General features: G+C 36.3%; 1 protein-coding gene across 3 annotated transcripts in view; it reads left to right on the forward strand.

The window, feature by feature from the left end:
- Positions 1-16,987, forward strand: part of LRBA (LPS responsive beige-like anchor protein) — a 731,946-nt gene that overhangs the window by 83,239 nt on the left and 631,720 nt on the right. For all 3 annotated transcript variants that reach the window (XM_044224882.1, XM_044224884.1, XM_044224883.1), the window contains exons 3-5: positions 2,509-2,740; positions 2,960-3,060; positions 9,461-9,556. In XM_044224882.1, the coding sequence (XP_044080817.1) occupies positions 2,509-2,740; positions 2,960-3,060; positions 9,461-9,556 (429 nt within the window). The remainder of the gene's footprint in view (positions 1-2,508; positions 2,741-2,959; positions 3,061-9,460; positions 9,557-16,987) is intronic.

The raw sequence follows: 16,987 nt of genomic DNA on the forward strand, positions 1-16,987 counted from the left end.
TATATAGTCATGTACAACTTTATTAACTGTTATCTGATAATGTTTTTTTGGGGGATTGTTGCTTTTCTGTTCAAAATGTGTCATAATGAAGTTCTTGTATCTAACATCATTACCTACATGTATCCGTAGGATAAATTTCTAGTTGTTAAGGTAGTAGCTATTTGTGTGTGCCTTTTTCTATTTAATATAATTCTTTTGAGATTGGTTAGTTCATTGGTTTGCTTATTTATTTATATCTATCTATTGATCTAGTTTTGCAAGAGGAGATTGACTCATATTGGTAATTGTGTCAGTAGTGCCAGTACCAAATACTTTTCTCACTTACAGTAATTTTTCAGTTGAAGTACTTGGTTTCCCAGACACAAATCACATCATCTCAGAGTAATTGTAATTTAAATTCCTCCATTCTGATATTTATACATTGCCACCTTTTGGACAACGTATCTTCTGTCCCTCCAGAATAATACCAAATGATGGTGATGATAGTCACATCCTAATCTTGTGTCTGACTTTCATGAGACTTGTTTCAATTTTCCTGTGCGAGCATGATGCTGGCTTTTCAGGTGTGGTTGATATATTTTATTATTAAAGGAAGTCTTTTACAATTAATAAAAAAGTATGATGGAAATATAAAACTATTTAGCAATGCCACAGTAATAGCAGTGGGAGGTAAGCTCCATCAGTGGATGCATAAAACTGGAGTAACTATTCAGTTGTGGTTTACTCTATTATGAGCGGTTGGATTTTGTTGTACAAAGTATGGCGAGAAACAAGATATTTGCCTAGTCTCAAGGTGTTTTCCACAAGATGTGTAATAATTTAAACATGAAATATAGTAACATACATTTATTTATTTATTTATTTATTTGAAGATCTTATTTTAGAGAGAGAGAGAGAGTGTAAGCATGAGCAGGGAGAGGAAGAGGAAGAAGATGACTTTCCTGCTTAGGAGGGAGCCCAATGCAGGACTTGATCTCAGGACCCTAAGATCATGACCTGAACTGAAGACAGATGGTTACTCTATTGAGCCACCCAAGTACACCTATGGTAACCTTAAAATGAAAAACATTTGACAAACACCACCTTAAACAGGTGATCAAAGCTAACTTTACCAATAGTGAGGTGTATTTACATGAGATACCATTGAAATGGTAGGCTAAGGACATCCATCATTCTGGGATACTTTCCAACATTCTAGGATACTTTCACTAAAAATGCATAGCCTGAATTTAAACCTGAAAAAATGTCCACATTGGAAGAGTCTATAAAATATCTGGCAAATATGCTTTAAAAACATCAAAATCTTGAAAGTCAAAGAATGCCTGTGTAATGTGCATATAGGAGAATTCCTGTCTCCTATATGCACATGCTGCTTCACGTTGTTCATTTTTCCATTTTTTCTTTCTCTTGGCAGTGTGTTTCTTTGGCAGGAGCTGGGAGACATCAGTCCTTGGCTTTAAGGAGTTTTAATTGATTGTCTAATTCTGAACTTTCCCTGCTTTTCTGGAATAAAGAAAAGTCTCTATTAGGTTGTGTCTGTTATTCTTTTATGAGTTGTTGGATTTTGTTTTGTAAGTTCACTTTCCCAATTCTTGGCCACTTTTTGGGTTTAGGAATGCATAATGAAAAACTAAGACATACTCAGAAGGACAGGAGTGTAGGTGAATCTTGTATGTAGTATTTCTGACAGATGTCTTTTAAAATACTAGTTAATAAGGATAGCTCTGCGGAGGTAATTATAAAAGTATTTTAATTCCTTTAAACACTTGGAATTTGTTTAAATTTAAGAAACTCTCCTCTGTGGGAGGATGCTGTGGGTGAGATGGCATTGTGGGGATAGGTCAGTATATCTTTCTCTGGATGGATTTTTTGATAGTATCAATGAAATAAATTCTCTTGATTACTACTTTGGGTGTACGATTATATTTAAGTTATCCTAGTTATAGACAGGGAAGGAAAGGGACTAAAATCGGTAGGTAAAATAAACTAGAAATTTGGCAATTATAAATGCTAAGTTCTGTGTCCACTATGAGCATTTTTAGGTTTTCATTTCTGTTGTGAGCTGGTATTTTGTATAAGCTGCAAAGCACCGGTAGGTTGTTGTGGATAGTTCACAGAGTTCATGATTCATAAATACTGAATTAGAAGCAGTTATAGAGCTAAAAGTTAGATCTTTGTTGGTATCTGGTCAGTACATAGTGATTTACTGAACACATTCTGTATTTGTTTCTGTTGAAGAATATTTCCATTTTTATATTACAAGTCATGCTTGACTTTGTTGTGTCTTAACTTGAAGGTTTCTTTAGAATCTTTATTTTTTAAGAACTGTGTGTGTGTGTGTGTGTGTGTGTGTGTGTGTGTGTGTGTGTATGTGTATTTATGGACCCTTTTGTTGTAGAGGGTAGAGAAGAATGTGTGTGGGTAGTTACTGCCAACCTAAAGCTGAGGAGGGTGCTCTATTATATCAAAAAAGCACTAATATTTTTAATTTTCCCCTCTTTTTGGAAGCTGGTAGGAGGGCAGTTTGATTTGGAAATGAATTTCATTATCCAAGAAGGTGAGAGTATCATCTGCATGGTGGACCTACTAGAAAAATGTGATATTACTTGCCAAGCAGAGGTCTGGAGCATGTTTACAGCGATTCTGAAGAAAAGCATACGAAATCTTCAAGTCTGCACTGAAGTAGGCCTTGTTGAGAAGGTGCTTGGGAAGATTGAGAAAGTTGACAATATGATAGCAGGTATGGTTTTTTTTTTTTTTCTGTAGTACATTGGATGTAAAGAAATAAAGTTTGATTCTTAAATACTGTATTTCTCTTATTTAGTAATATTTATTTCAGAAATATTTGAGTATCTAATATGTGTGGAACTCTAATGTTCAGATTCTTAAATAAACACAGTATATTTTAATAGTTGAAGAAATATAAGTTGATTGTTTCATTGTCGTCTTTTGTTTCCAGATCTTTTGGTTGACATGTTGGGAGTGCTGGCTAGCTATAATTTGACCGTTCGAGAACTAAAGCTATTCTTCAGTAAACTTCAAGGAGATAAAGGACAATGGGTAAAAAAATGGAATACTCTTTGATATTTGAAAGTATCCCTCTCCTCAGACACATTAGTGGCTTTTAAGCAACTGTTGTTATTATACGGGGGTAAATGTCAAATTGAACGGAAGAGATCAATTAAAGTAGTGTGTAGGTCTGAACAGCTACTTTTGCCATGACCTGACACAGGTGCAGACTGAGAGAATTGGGTGTTCCAGGCAGGCTATTACTTGGCCTTTCTTCAAACTATTAGTCTTCAAAATACATTTAACATTTATTCGAGGAAAAGGGTAAGGACAGAGAAGGAAGAGTGTTAAGGTAGCGGCACCTAGAATCTCTGTTGACCTGAGTAGTTTAACTGTTGTCCTTAAACTTGAATAACTCACTGAGTGAACACAAGCTGTGCAGTTAATTGGCTCCACCATCCACAAATTCAATTTAGTGGTCATTTTCAGTGAATGGCAATAGTGTCAACTTAGTTTGAACTCCAGGTGCCTTAGCAAACTGTTTCTTCTTGCCATTAGTTACTTACCTCTTAGAGGAATACTAATAAATATTTTCCCCCACTTTTGTTGCATTTCTAGGCTTATTTTAGTGCTCTTTAGAGATCATTGTCCACAGTACTGCTCAGCTACACCTGATCCTTAATCTAGTTCTGATGAAATATATTTAAGTTGGTGCATTGTAATAACAAACACTCTATTGTGTTAAAGTGGTTATACTTGAGCTTCTTTGTATCAAGCTTTAGTTCTCTGGCTACTTTTAAGATTTCATCACTTTTAAGTTGGTAGGATCTTGATCTCAGGGTTTTGAGTTCAAGCCCCGTGTTGGGTGTGGAGCTTACTTAAAAAAAATTCATCATTGATTTGTAGCTATTTTATTATGTTTCTTGGTAAGGTTACCTTGTATTCATTCTTTTTTTTTTTTTAAGATTTTATTTATTTATTTGACAGATAGAGATCACAGGCAGGCAGAGGGGAAGCAGGCTCCCTGCTGAGCAGAGAGCCCCATGCGAGGCTTAATCCCAGCACCCTGGGATCATGACCTGAGCCGAAGGCAGAGGCTTTAACCCACTGAGCCGCCCAGGCACCCCCTCCACCCCGCCTTGTGTTTATTCTTATTACAGTTTTGGTATCTGTGTGTTTATAATATAATTTTCAGCAAATTTGGAAACACTTTGATCATTATTTCTTCAAATATCATTTTCTTGTCCTTCCCTCCTTTTTTGGGACATGTGTGTTAGCTCTAATTACATGTATGTTAGCTCTCTTGATAGTGTCTAGTAGGTCACTCTAATCTTTTCACATTTTCTTTTTTAGTCTTTTCTCTTTGTGCTTCATTTTAGACTGCTTTTATTACTGTATTTTTAAGATAACTGCTCTTGTGCAGTGTGTTGATTCTATCCATTAAAATTTTAGATTTCAGTTTTTTTAGTTCTATAAATTCTCTTTAGTTTTTTTTATATCTATTTCATTTTTCCTCGTTATGTTCATGTTTTCCTTTAAGTACTTGGGACTCTTGAGCATATTTATAATAGTTGATTTCATGTTATTATCTACTGAATCTATCTTTGTCATTTTCTAGATCTTTTTTTACGCACTAATTTTGCTTCTGCTTATAGGCCTTATTTTCCTTCTTCTAATGCTAGTGATTTTAGACTGAGTGATGTTAGATATAGTGAATTGTTCCTTGTTGAGTGCTGGATTTTGTCATATCCCTTTTTTAGATTATTAGTCTGCTTTGGTAGGCGGAGATATTATTTGTGGCTAGTTTAAAAGTTTTCTTTTGGTCAGGTTCAGATTGACTGTTGTTCTAGGGCTAGATTAGCTTCCTTATTCAGACCTGATCTTCTGGGACCTCTGTGAATGACCCTAAGTCTCAGATACAGGATAAGAGGTTGTGTAAGACTGTGGTCTCTACAAAGTGCCTAGTAGCGTCTCAAACAGTTTCTGGCTCTATCCTAGCTGTGGGAGTTCTTTGACTTAACAGCTGTTAGTATCTTAGCCTCACCTTGTTCAGTTTTATGGCAGGTTTGAATAGTTTGATATTAAGCCAAGGAGTCAGTGTGGATTTCTGGAGCTTCTTGTCTATATAGCTTTTTTCTCTTTAGTACTCTGCCTTAAAGCTTTTCTCTTCCTTAGACTACCCATATTCCACTCTCTGCCTCATCAAGTCAATGAGACCTTTAAATTCTATTTTGTTTCCCTCTTCCTGTGCAGTGATAGAAATTGTATCCTGGTAGAAAGTCTGATAATTTCATGGCTCATTTTGTTTCCTTTTTCTCAAATATCAACAGTCTTGAACTATCTCTTCTTCCATGTCTGAAAACAGTTTTTGTTTCATACATTTTATCCAGTATTCTGGTTGCTTATAAGCTTTGACAAGTCTAGGTCCTGTTACTATATCATGCCTAGAGGAGGAAGTACAGATCTTCTTCAACTTATAGTGAGATTCCATCCTGATAATCCCATTATAAGTTGAAAATCCATTTAATACACCTATGCTGCCAAACAACATAGCTTAGCCTAACCTATCTTAAATGTTCTCAGAACACTTACATTGGCCAACAGTTGGGCAAAGTCATGAAACACAAAGCTTATTTTATTTTATTTTTATTTTTAAGATTTTATTTATTTGACAGACAGAGATCACAAGTAGGCAGAGGTAGGCAGAGAGAGCGAGGAGGAAGCAGGCTCCCTGCTGAGCAGAGAGCCTGATGTGGGGCTCGATCCCAGGACCCTGAGATCATGACCCAACCCGAAGGCAGAGGCTTAACCCACTGAGCCACCCAGGCGCCCCCACAAAGCTTATTTTATAATATAGTGTTGAATATCTCATGTCATATATTGACTACTGTATTGAAAGTGCAAAACAGAATGGTTGTGTGGGTACAGAATGGTTGTAAGTGTATCAGTTTTTTACCCTTGTGATGCCCAGTGTCATAAGAGTATTATACTACATATTGCATATCACAAGCTTGGGAAAAGATTAGACTTTAAAGTACTATTTCTACTGAGTGCATATAGTTTTCACACCATTGTGAAGTGAAATTGTAAGTTAAACCGTTAGATGTCAAGGATGGCCTATATACTGGTTTCATTTAAATTTTGATTTATATTCAGTGTATTTATTGTGAATGTATATTTAATACATTTTTTTGGTGAATATAGAAAACTCTGAGAAAATAAGAGGATATGAATATATGTTTATTTATATAGAAACCCCACAACCAAATAAATACAAAATCACTAATAATTAGAGATCTTCAATTTAAAGCTATTATTTCACCTTATGTCTGTTAGTATTAAAGATTATAAAGTTGGATAATAGCAAATATATTTGTGGGATAGGGTTATTTTATTTTATTTTGGTGGGGTCAGCATTTATATTTCTAAGCTAATTCACAAGCTTTGCTTTGTTTCAGCAAGTCTTTGCATCAGTAGTTGAAGCAGAGAATTATTTGATTTACTGATTATATTTTGAGAACTGTTTTCCTATTATTGGTAGTAATGATAGCACAATATAGACCATAGCCTACTTTTAAACTAGCTTAAAACAGAATCTTTTAAATCAAAAAGGAACATGGCTATGCTTAAATAACAGAATTGATGGGATTTATGACCCCCTCCCACCCCTTCATTTACCATGGTGGGCAGACACATTAGAATATTGAGGCATAATTACAATTAATATGGCCAAGTGATTGCATCTAAGTTCTGAGGGTTATGTTACATAAGTGTTAGATTACACATCTTATAGTTACATACATATTTTGATTTTGTCTATTTCAAATCCCATCTTTTGTTCCAGTTTTTATTTTATTTTATTTTTTCAAATCTTTATTTAAATTCTAGTTAAGATATAGTGTGATATTGGTTTCAGGAGTAGAATTTAGTGATTTATCACTTACAAAAAACCAGGGATAGGGTTATTTGAACGTGTATGCTGGTGGCTGGCATGAACACTCATTTAGCCAACCTCGAGTAAGTCTACTACTACTTAGTCACATAAATTAAACTACTATACGGTGACTTGGTAATTTGCTCCTGAGTACATGTTCCATGAGATTCTCAGTTTCTTTTCTTTTCTGTTTTTTTTTTTTTTAAAGATTTTATTTATTTATTTGACAGAGACAGATCACAAGTAGGCAGAGAGGCATTTGGGGGCGGGGAGAGGAGGCTCCCCACTGAGCAGAGAGCCCAATATAGGGCTCGATCCCAGGACCCTGGGATCATGACATGGGCCGAAGGAGAGGCTTTAACCCATTGAGCCAACCCAGGCACCCCGAGACTCTGTTTCGTAAGGAAATACACATGAGGATGTTCAATGAAGCATTATTTTTGGTGGCAGTGAATTTTCACCATGGAGGCTTATCATTAGGAAAGTAGACAGGTAAAATGTATTAGATGCATTAACTAGATTATTATATAGCAGTTAGAATTGATGCAGAAGTTAATGTGAATAGATGCAAGAAGCAGGAAGAAAGAAACAGATTAATATATCTAACCCAATATCATTTAAATTATATGTACAGTCACACAAAAACATTTTTGAAGGAACACATAAAAAGATTAAATATGTTTAGACAGTTGCCTGTGTGACTTGGAGTTGAATGAGAATAGGTTTCGGGCATAAAGTGAGAAAATAATGAGCTGTTAATAAAACGAGCAAGGCCTTGGGGCGCCTAGCTTGCTTAGTTGGTGGAGCATGCAACTCTTGATCTTGGGGTTGTGAGTTCAAGACCCATATTGGGTGTAGAGATTACCTAAAAATAAAATCTTAAAATAAAAACCCCCAAAACTGAAAAGAATTCAGAAATTTGTGGAATGGTTCTCTAGATGGAAATGCTATAATATATTTACTTTTGACTGCAGAGTTATTTTTAGTTACTTCATTTTGGAATTTAAAAAATCAACATGAATGTAGTTACTTGTTGCTACACTTTTATAATTGAGCAGTGTGGCTAATTGAAAATTTCTTGGTCACTTAGTAAAACTCTCCACTTAACATTTAGGTAGAAGATTGCTGGACTCTTAGACATTTTATAAATAGAGTAGATACCAAATAAGATGAAAGCAAGCAAGTGATTTCACTTGTAGCTTGGCCTGGTTTAGAACTTTTATTTTATTTTTTAAAGATTTTATTTATTTATTTGACAGAGAGAGATCACAAGTAGGCAGAGAGGCAGGCAGAGAGAGAGAGAGAGGAGGAAGCAGGCTCCCTGCCGAGCAGAGAGCCCGATGCGGGGCTGGATTCCAGGACCCCGGGATCATGACCCGAGCCGAAGGCAGCGGCTCAACCCACTGAGCCACCCAGGCGCCTCTGTTTAGAACTTTTAATGAGGAAGAATGTATTGCACTTTATCCTGTTTGTTTATAAACTATTAAAATGATAATGTGTATGTGATTGTTCATTTCTTTTCCTTGTAAATAAGTCTTTTTGTTTTAGTTGTTGTTTTGTGTATTAGAGGAGACTTGGGGGTCAAAGAGGCATTATATAGTTGTAATGCTACAGCTTTTTATATGCTATATAGTAAAGGTAATATAGAATGAAATATGACAGAGGATTGGATCCAGTCTCAGAGGTCAGGGAAGACTGCTACGAGGAAGTGGGCCTTTAGGATGAGCTCTCTAAGTTGGGTAAGATTTATTTAGTTAAGAGGGAAGAGAAGTGGGCCTAGTGAGAATATTGTAAGCACAGGGTTCGTGCTCAGGCCCTTTTGTGGGAAGAATACAGAAAGCAGAAGATAGAAATGCAGAATGAGGCTAGTGAGATAGATTGAGTATCTTGTGGGCTGTGGTAAGGCTTTTGGTCTTTATTTTAAAGGCAGTGGGAAGCTCTCTGAGAGCATAATAGAAAGGTAAAAGTGTAGTAGTTAAAACTATGGACTCTCAAGTAAGACTGAGTTTTGATCCTCACCTTGCCATTTTGCTACCTGTGTGACCTTGGACATGTTCTTCTGTCTCAGAGTCCTCCTCTATAAAATGGGATAATAACAGTACCACCTCTGGTTATAAGGTTAAAATATTTTTATTGTTTCTTTGAAAACAGTTTTTAACAGTATAACATAGTAGGCATTATTTGTGAAATTAAAAAGTGTGTTTTAAAGAGGGATGGGTGGTGGGTTGATATAGTTTGTAATTTTCAAACATTTTTGCTGCAGTATGGAGAAGATTCAGGTGTCAGATGATATTAGCACGTATTTATCAAACACCTTGTATGTTCTATCATATTATAAAAATGACATAGGTACATTTTATATTTCTTTAAGATAGTGAAAATAATTGATTTTTATATGCTTTTAGCTAACAACATCATTTGTTTTTTCTTGGGTATATTAAAGTATGAGTATATTAAAAATAACTTTTTGTTTTATGGTGAATAATGTGTTTAATGAGCTGTTGATTATTTTCATAGCCTCCACATGCTGGGAAGTTGCTATCTGTGTTAAAGCATATGCCTCAGAAGTATGGTCCTGATGCCTTTTTCAACTTTCCAGGAAAGAGTGCTGCAGTAAGTAAATTTTAATGAGGAAATCACTTGGAGTTTTTCCTTGCCTTCCAGAAAGTACAGCCGTGTAAACAACCTGACAGGTTCATTGTTAGGTAGAAACTTCTTTGCACAGCTTAACTTATTCCTTACAGCAGTTTTTCGTGTTACTTTTTCCTATCTTAGAGGTGAAGAAATACAGGCTCATAGAAGTTCAGAAAGCTGCCCATTATAGCTTAGGGCAATAATGGAGTAAGAACCCAGTTCTTTTGAACATGTTGTCTTTAGAATTTATCTCCGCATTGTCCAATAGGTATTTTATGTGACACTTTCACTTTCTATCTTACTGAATCTTTCTCCAGCCTTGTATTTCCCCAAAGGGTGTTTCTTGTACACCTGGTATATAGAATGAGAATAAATCTTTGAAACTTTTTGGCAAGTTCTCCGGATTCAGGAGTTTCCAAATTACATCATTTTTAGCATTTTTTCAGCCTTTATCAGTTTAATATAGTTTAAATAAGATGTTGATAGTAATATTTGTAATATTTTAAAATGTTACTGGAGTGCATTGTATAATGTGCATATGTTATATATGGAAGCTTTTTTTTTTTTAACCTCCTCATATTACATTCATCTGCTTGTTACTAGCAAAAAATTTTTTGAAGTTATTTCAGTCTGTATTTTTTCTGAGATTATTATTTGTTATTTTTACTTTGTTTTTCATAATATCTTACTAACGTCTTAGGCCCTACGTAGTAGTCAGGTAATACCTGCAAAAAGAAAAGAGTGTTTTTTTTTGTTTTTTGTTTTTGTTTTTTTTTTTTAAAGATTCTGTTTATCTGTTTGACAGACAGAAATCACAAGTAGTTAGAGAGGCAGGCAGAGAGAGAGGGGGAAGCAGGCTCCCCACTGAGCAGAGAGCCTGTTGGTGGGCTCGATCCCAGGATCCTGAGATCATGACCTGAGCTGAAGGCAGAGTCTTAACCCACTGAGCCACCCAGGCACCCCAAGAAAAGAGTGTTTTAAAAAAAATTTGTAATATTTGAATATTTTACACACAATACACAGCTTTCTTTGGACAGTTTATTGCTGTATTGTTTGTTCTTCATAATTTTTCCTTACTAAGCATTTTAGACCTGAAGCTTTCCAGAATAACTTCATTCTCTTGGCATTGAGCCTGTAATTTACCTCTAATATAAGAAGCAGTTTTATGAGATGAACTTTCTTGAAATGCATAATTTTTTAACGTTAACTTTGTTTTTCTTTTATTCTAAATTCTAGTAGTTAACATACAGTATTATGTTAGTTTCAGGTGTACAATTTAGTGATTCAGCAGTTCCATATGTCACCTGGTGCTCATCATGACAAGTGCATTCCTTTATTTCCATTACCTGCTTAACACATCCTCCTGCCCCTGTCCCCTGTGATAGCCATCAGTTTGTTTTCCAGTTAAGAGTTCATTTCTTGGTTTGCCTATATTTTTTTCCCCTATGATTATTTGTTCAGATTCCTAAATTCCCTGAATATGTAAAATCATATAGTATTTGTTTTTCTCGGATTTATTTCACGTAGTGTGATACTCTGTAGCTCCACCCATGGTGTTGCTAATGGCAAGATTTCATCCTTTTTGATGGCTGAGTATATCCCATTGTGTGTGTGTGTGTGTGTGTGTGTGTGTGTATGTGTGTATGTGTATACACTACATTTTACTTCTCCATTCATCAGTGAAAGGACATTTGAGATCTTTTCATAATTTGGCTATTGTAGATAATTCTGCTATAAACACCAGGGCACATGTATCTCTTCGAATTAGTATTTTTTATTCTTTAGGCAAATATCTAGTAGTGCAATTGCTGGATTGTAAGGTAGTTCTATTTTTAACATTTTGAGGCACCTCCATACTGTTTTCCAGAGTGGCTGCACCAGTTTGCATTTCCACCAAGAGTACAAGAGTGTTCCTTTTTCTCCATATCCTTGCCAACACTTGTTCTTTCTTGTTTTGTTAATTTTGCCATTTTGAAGGTGTGAGGTGATAACTCTTCATAGTTTTGATTTGTATTTCCCTGAAGATACATGATGTTGAGCATCTTTTCTTATGTCTGTTGACCTTTTGTATCTTTGGGAAAATGTCTATTCATGTCTTCTGCCCATTTTTTATTTGTGTTGGTTATTGGGCATGGAGTTTTATAAGCTCCTTATATATTTTGGATCCTAACCTTATGTCAGATATGTCATTTGCAAATATCTCTTCTCATTCTGAAGGTTGCCTTTTAGTTTTGTTGATAATTTTCTTTGCTGTGCAGAAGGTTTTTATTTTGATGTGGTACCAGTTGTTTATTTTTGTTTTTGTTTTCCTTGCCTCAGGATACATATCTAGAAAAAAGTTGCTACAGCTGATGTCAAAGAGGTTACTGCCTGTGTTTTCCTCTAGGATTTTAATGGTTTCTTATATCACATTTAGGTCTTTGATCCATTTTGAATTTATTTTTGTGTATGCTGTAAGAAATTGGTTCAGTTTCATTTTTTTGTATGCTGCTGTTCAGTTTTCCCAACACCATTTGTTGAAGAGACTGTTTTTATTCCGTTGGACAATCTTACCTGTCTTGTGGAAGATCAGTTGACCATGTAGTTGTGGGTTCATTTCTGTTTTTTTTTTTTTTTTCTCCTGTTCCATTGATTTGTGTGTGTGTTTTTGTGTCAGTACCATACTGTTTTGATCACCACAGCTTTGTAATGTAACTTCAAGTCCAGAATTATGATGCCTCCAGCTTGGCTTTTGCTTTTCAAGGTTGGTTTGGCTATTCGTGGTTTTTTGTGGTTCCATACAAATTTTAGGATTCTTTGTTCTAGTTCTGTGAAAAATGCAGTTGGTATTTTGATGAGATTAGATTAAATCTGTAGATTGCTTTAATAGTATAGACATTTGAATAATATTTGTTCTTCTAGTCCATGAGCATGGAATGTTTTTCTATTTCTTTGTGTCATCTTCGGTGTCTTTCATCAGTGTTTGATAGTTTTCAGAGTATAGATCTTTTACCCCTTTGGCTAAGTTTATTTCTAGGTATCTTACTGTTTTTGTTGCATTTGTAAGTGAGTTTGATTCTTTAATTTCTCTTTCTGCTGCTTCATTATTGGTGCATAGAAATGCAACATATTTCTATACATTGATTTTGTATCTTGTGACCTTATTTATCACTTTTGGTAATTTTTTTGGTGGAATCTTTTGGGTTTTCTCTATAGAGTATTATGTAATCTGCAAATAGTGGAAGTTTGACTTTTTTCCTTTCCTATTTGGATGCTTTTTAATTTTTTGTGTTGTCTGATTGCTGTGCCTAGGAATTCCATTTCTGTGTTAAATAATAGTGGTGAGAGTGCACATCCCTGTCTGTTTCTGACTGGTAGAGGAAAAGCTCTCAATTTTGACCCATTGAGAATGGTATTCGTTGTGGGTTTTCGTATTTGGCCTTTATTATATTGAAATATGTTCCCTCTAACCTTGTTTTGTTGAGTGTTTTTGTCATGAAAGGATGTTGTACTTTGTCAAATGCTTTTTCTGCATTCATTGAAAGGTTCATACGGTTCTTTTATTTTTTAAAAGACTTATTTATTTAATAGAGTGAGAGATGGTGGGGAGGAGTGTTATGGGGAGTGGGAGAGAGAGAATCTCAAGCAGACTCCCTGCTGAGCATGGATTTCCCAGCATGGGGCTTGATCTCACAACCCTGAGCCGAAATCGAGAGTCCAGTGCTTAACTAACTGAGCCACCCAGGTGCCCCAGGATCATATGGTTCTTATCCTTTTTATTAATGTGTATCCTGTTGATTGATTTGTGAATATTGAACGACACTTGCAGCCCAGGAGTGAATTCTGCTCGAGTGTGGTGAATGATTCTTTTAAGGTACTGTTGGATTTGGTTTGCGAGTATTTTATTGAGAATTTTTGCATCCACGTTCATCAGGGATATTGGCCTGTAGTTCTCTTTTTTAGTCAGGTCTTTATCTGGTTTTGATCTCAGGGTAATGTTGGCCTCATAAGATGAATTTGCAAGTTTTCCTTCCATTTCTATTTTTTGGAGTAGTTTGAGAAGAATAGGTATTAACTCTTCTTAATAAAATTAACCTGTGGTAAAATTCACCTGTGAATCCATCTGGCCTTGGACTTTGGGTTCATGGGAGATTTCTTAAATTACTGATTCAATATCTTTGCTGGTTATCAGTCTGTTCCAATTTTGTATTTTTTCCTCTTTCAGTTTAGGTACTTTACGATTGTCTAATTTGTTGGTACATAGTTTTTCCTAATATCTCCTTATAATTCTATTGTGGTGTTTGTATTTCTCCTCTCTCATATGTGAATTTCATTTATTAAGATCCTTTTTCTTTTCTTTTAAAGATTTTATTTATTTGACAGATAGAGATCACAAGTAGGCAGAGAGACAGGCAGAGAAAGAGAGAGAGGAGGAAGCAGGCTCCCTGCCAAGTAGACAGCCCGACATGGGGCTTGATCCCAGGACCCTGGGATCATGACCTGAGCTGAGGGCAGAGGCTTTAACCCACTGAACCTCCCAGGCGCCCCAGTCCTTTTTCTGTTCTATTTCATAAGTCTGGCTAGGGGTTTATCAATTTTATTTATTTTTTCAAAGAACCAGCTTATGGCTTCATTGATTTGTTGTTTTTTAGCTTCTATATCATTTATTTCTGCTTTGATCTGTATTATTTCCTTTCTTTTGCTTGCTTTTGGCTTTGTTTGTTGTTCTTTTTCTAGCTCCTTTAAGTTATAAGTTCAGGTTGTTTATTTGTATTTTTCTTGCTTATTAAGGTAGTCCTGTATTGCTGTGTACTTTCTTCTTTGATTTCCTGGTTGACCGATTCATTGTTGAGTAGCATGTTACTTAACCTCTATGTATTTGTGGTCTTTCCGCGTTTTTACTTGTGGCTGACTTTAAGTTTTATACCATTATGGTCAGAAAATATCTGTGGTATGATCTCAGTCTTTTTGTACTTGTTGAGGCCTGATCTGTGACCTTGAATGTGATGTATTCTGGAGAAATCCCATGTGTACTTGAAAAGAATGTGTATTCTGTTTTAGGATGGAATGTTGATGGAATGATGAATGTATCTGTTAAGTCCATCTGGTCCATTGTGTCATTCAAAGCCATTGGTTCCTTAGATGATCTCTCCACTGATGTAAGAAGGGTGTTAAAGTCCCCTACTATTACTGTATTATCATCAATTAGTTTTTTATGTTTGTTATTAATTGTTTTATATATTTGGATGCTCCCATGTTGGGTGCATAAATATTTACAGTTGTTAGATCTTGTTTGATTATTCCTTTTATTATGATGTAACGCCCTTCTTCATCTCTTGTTATAGTCTGTAGCTTAAAGTTCAGTTTGTCTGATGTAAGCATTGCTACTCTCACATCTTTTGATGTCTGTTTGCATGATAAATGTTTGTCCATCCTCTCACTTTTCAGTCTGCAGGTGTTTAGGTCTAATATGAGTCTCTTGTAGAGAGCATATAGGTAGGTCTTGATTTTTATTTTTTTTTCTTTCCAAATTTTTATTTAAATTCTAGTTAGTTGACACATAGTATAATATTGGTTTCAGGAGTAGAATTTTGTGATTCATTGCTTACATATAATCCCCAGTGCTCATCATAACAAGTGCCCTCCTTAATACCCGTTGCCCATTTAGCCCATCCACCACAGGCCCCCCCCCCATCAACCCTCAGTTTGTTCTCTGTAGTTAAGGGTCTCTTGGCATTTGCTTCCCTCTCTCTTTTTCTTTTTTTTTTACTTCCATAGATGATGATTGCTTTTTTTTTTTATCCATCCTGACACCCTATGTATTTTTAGTTTTTTTAGTTATTAATTATTATTTTTAGAGAGCACAAACAGGGAGGTACTGAGGCAGAGGGAGAGGGAGAGAGAGAATCCCAGCCTGCCTCCATGCCCAGAATGGAGCTCAACACAGGGCTCGATCTTATAATCCACAGATCATGACCTGCGTTGAAATCAAGTATCAAGATGCTTAGCTGACTGAGCCACCCATGTTCCCCGACACCCTAAGTGTTTATTTAATTTACATTCAAAGTAATTACTGATAGATATGTATTAAGTGCCATTTTACTACTTGTTTTGTCATTGTTTCTGGAGATTTTTCTCTGTTCCCTTTCTTGTCTTTGTCACTTTTGGTTTTTCCTTTCCACTCAAACAGTTCCCTTTAATATTTTTTGCAGGGCTGGTTTAGTGGTCAAAAAATCCTTTAGTTTTTGTTGTTTGGGAAACTCTTTCTCTCTCCTTGTATTCTGAATGATAGCCTTGCTAGGTAGCCTATGCTAGTGTTTTTGGTTGCAGCTTTTTCCCTTTCTGTACTTTGTATATATCATGCCCTTTCTGGCTTGCCAAGTTTCTGTTAAGAAATTTGCATCCAGCTTTATGGGTCTTCCCTTGTAAGTTAAGGACTTATTTTGTGTTACTGCTTTTAAGATTTTTTTCTTTATTACTCTGTAAATTTAATTGTTGTTTGTATTGGTGTTGCTCTGCTTTTGTTGATTTTTGTTGGGAGTTCTCTATGCCTTCTGGATCTGGATGTCTGTTTCCTTCCCCATATTAGGGAATTTTTCAGCTGTGATTTTCTCTAAAAGTTTTCTGTCCCTTTTTTTCTCTGGTCGGGAGACATGGTGTGGGCAAGGGTTTCTGCGATTTTTTTTGCGGAAGTGGCTTGCCCTGCTGTGACTGAGGCAAGCTTGACTGAGAAGGGCAGCACCACCAGAGCCAAGGGTGTGGGACTTGGTGAAGCAGGTTAGGCAGCTAGGGTCTGTGCTGCTTCCTTCAGGTGGCTCTGTGTTTATGCAGAGGGATGGGGGAATGAGAAATGGCACCAGCCAGCTCCTTTGTTCCTGCAGAGGCGTTTCTATGCACACTGCTATCAGGGAGGCACTCTGAGAGCAAATAGTCTTCCTGCTGTGTGTCCTAGGGCTTTTTTTTCAGATTGCTATCTTCACGCTGTGCACCTTCTGGTTGTTGGCCTGCTTTCTGTTCAGGAGCAATGCAATACCCTCTGCTCTCTATCCCAGCAAGTTTGTTGACTTTTAAAGCTTTGGGCATTAGGGAAGTGCTGTGGGCAGGAGTTTGCAATGGTTTGCTGAGGAAGGGTCTTGCCGTGCTAGGATTGAGGCAAGCTTGAGTAAGAAGGGTAGTTGTGCAAGAGTGCAGGGGTGTAGGATATGCTATAAGCAAGTCAGGGAGCCAGAAGAAGGCTGAGCTTTTCTGCAGGTGGCTCTGTGTGTATGCTGGGAGGCAGGGGAGGAAAATGGTGTCAGCTGACTCCTTTTTTTTGGAGAGGTATCTCCTTGAATACCACTTCTCAGGGACATGCTCCACTAATATCCACCCCAGTGTGCCCCAGGTGCTCCTCAGATCACTCTGTCCATGCTGTTTGTCCCCCGCATTGTT

Source organism: Neovison vison, chromosome 11 (assembly GCF_020171115.1).
Source record: "Neovison vison isolate M4711 chromosome 11, ASM_NN_V1, whole genome shotgun sequence".
In the NCBI taxonomy this organism is placed as follows: domain Eukaryota; kingdom Metazoa; phylum Chordata; class Mammalia; order Carnivora; family Mustelidae; genus Neogale; species Neogale vison.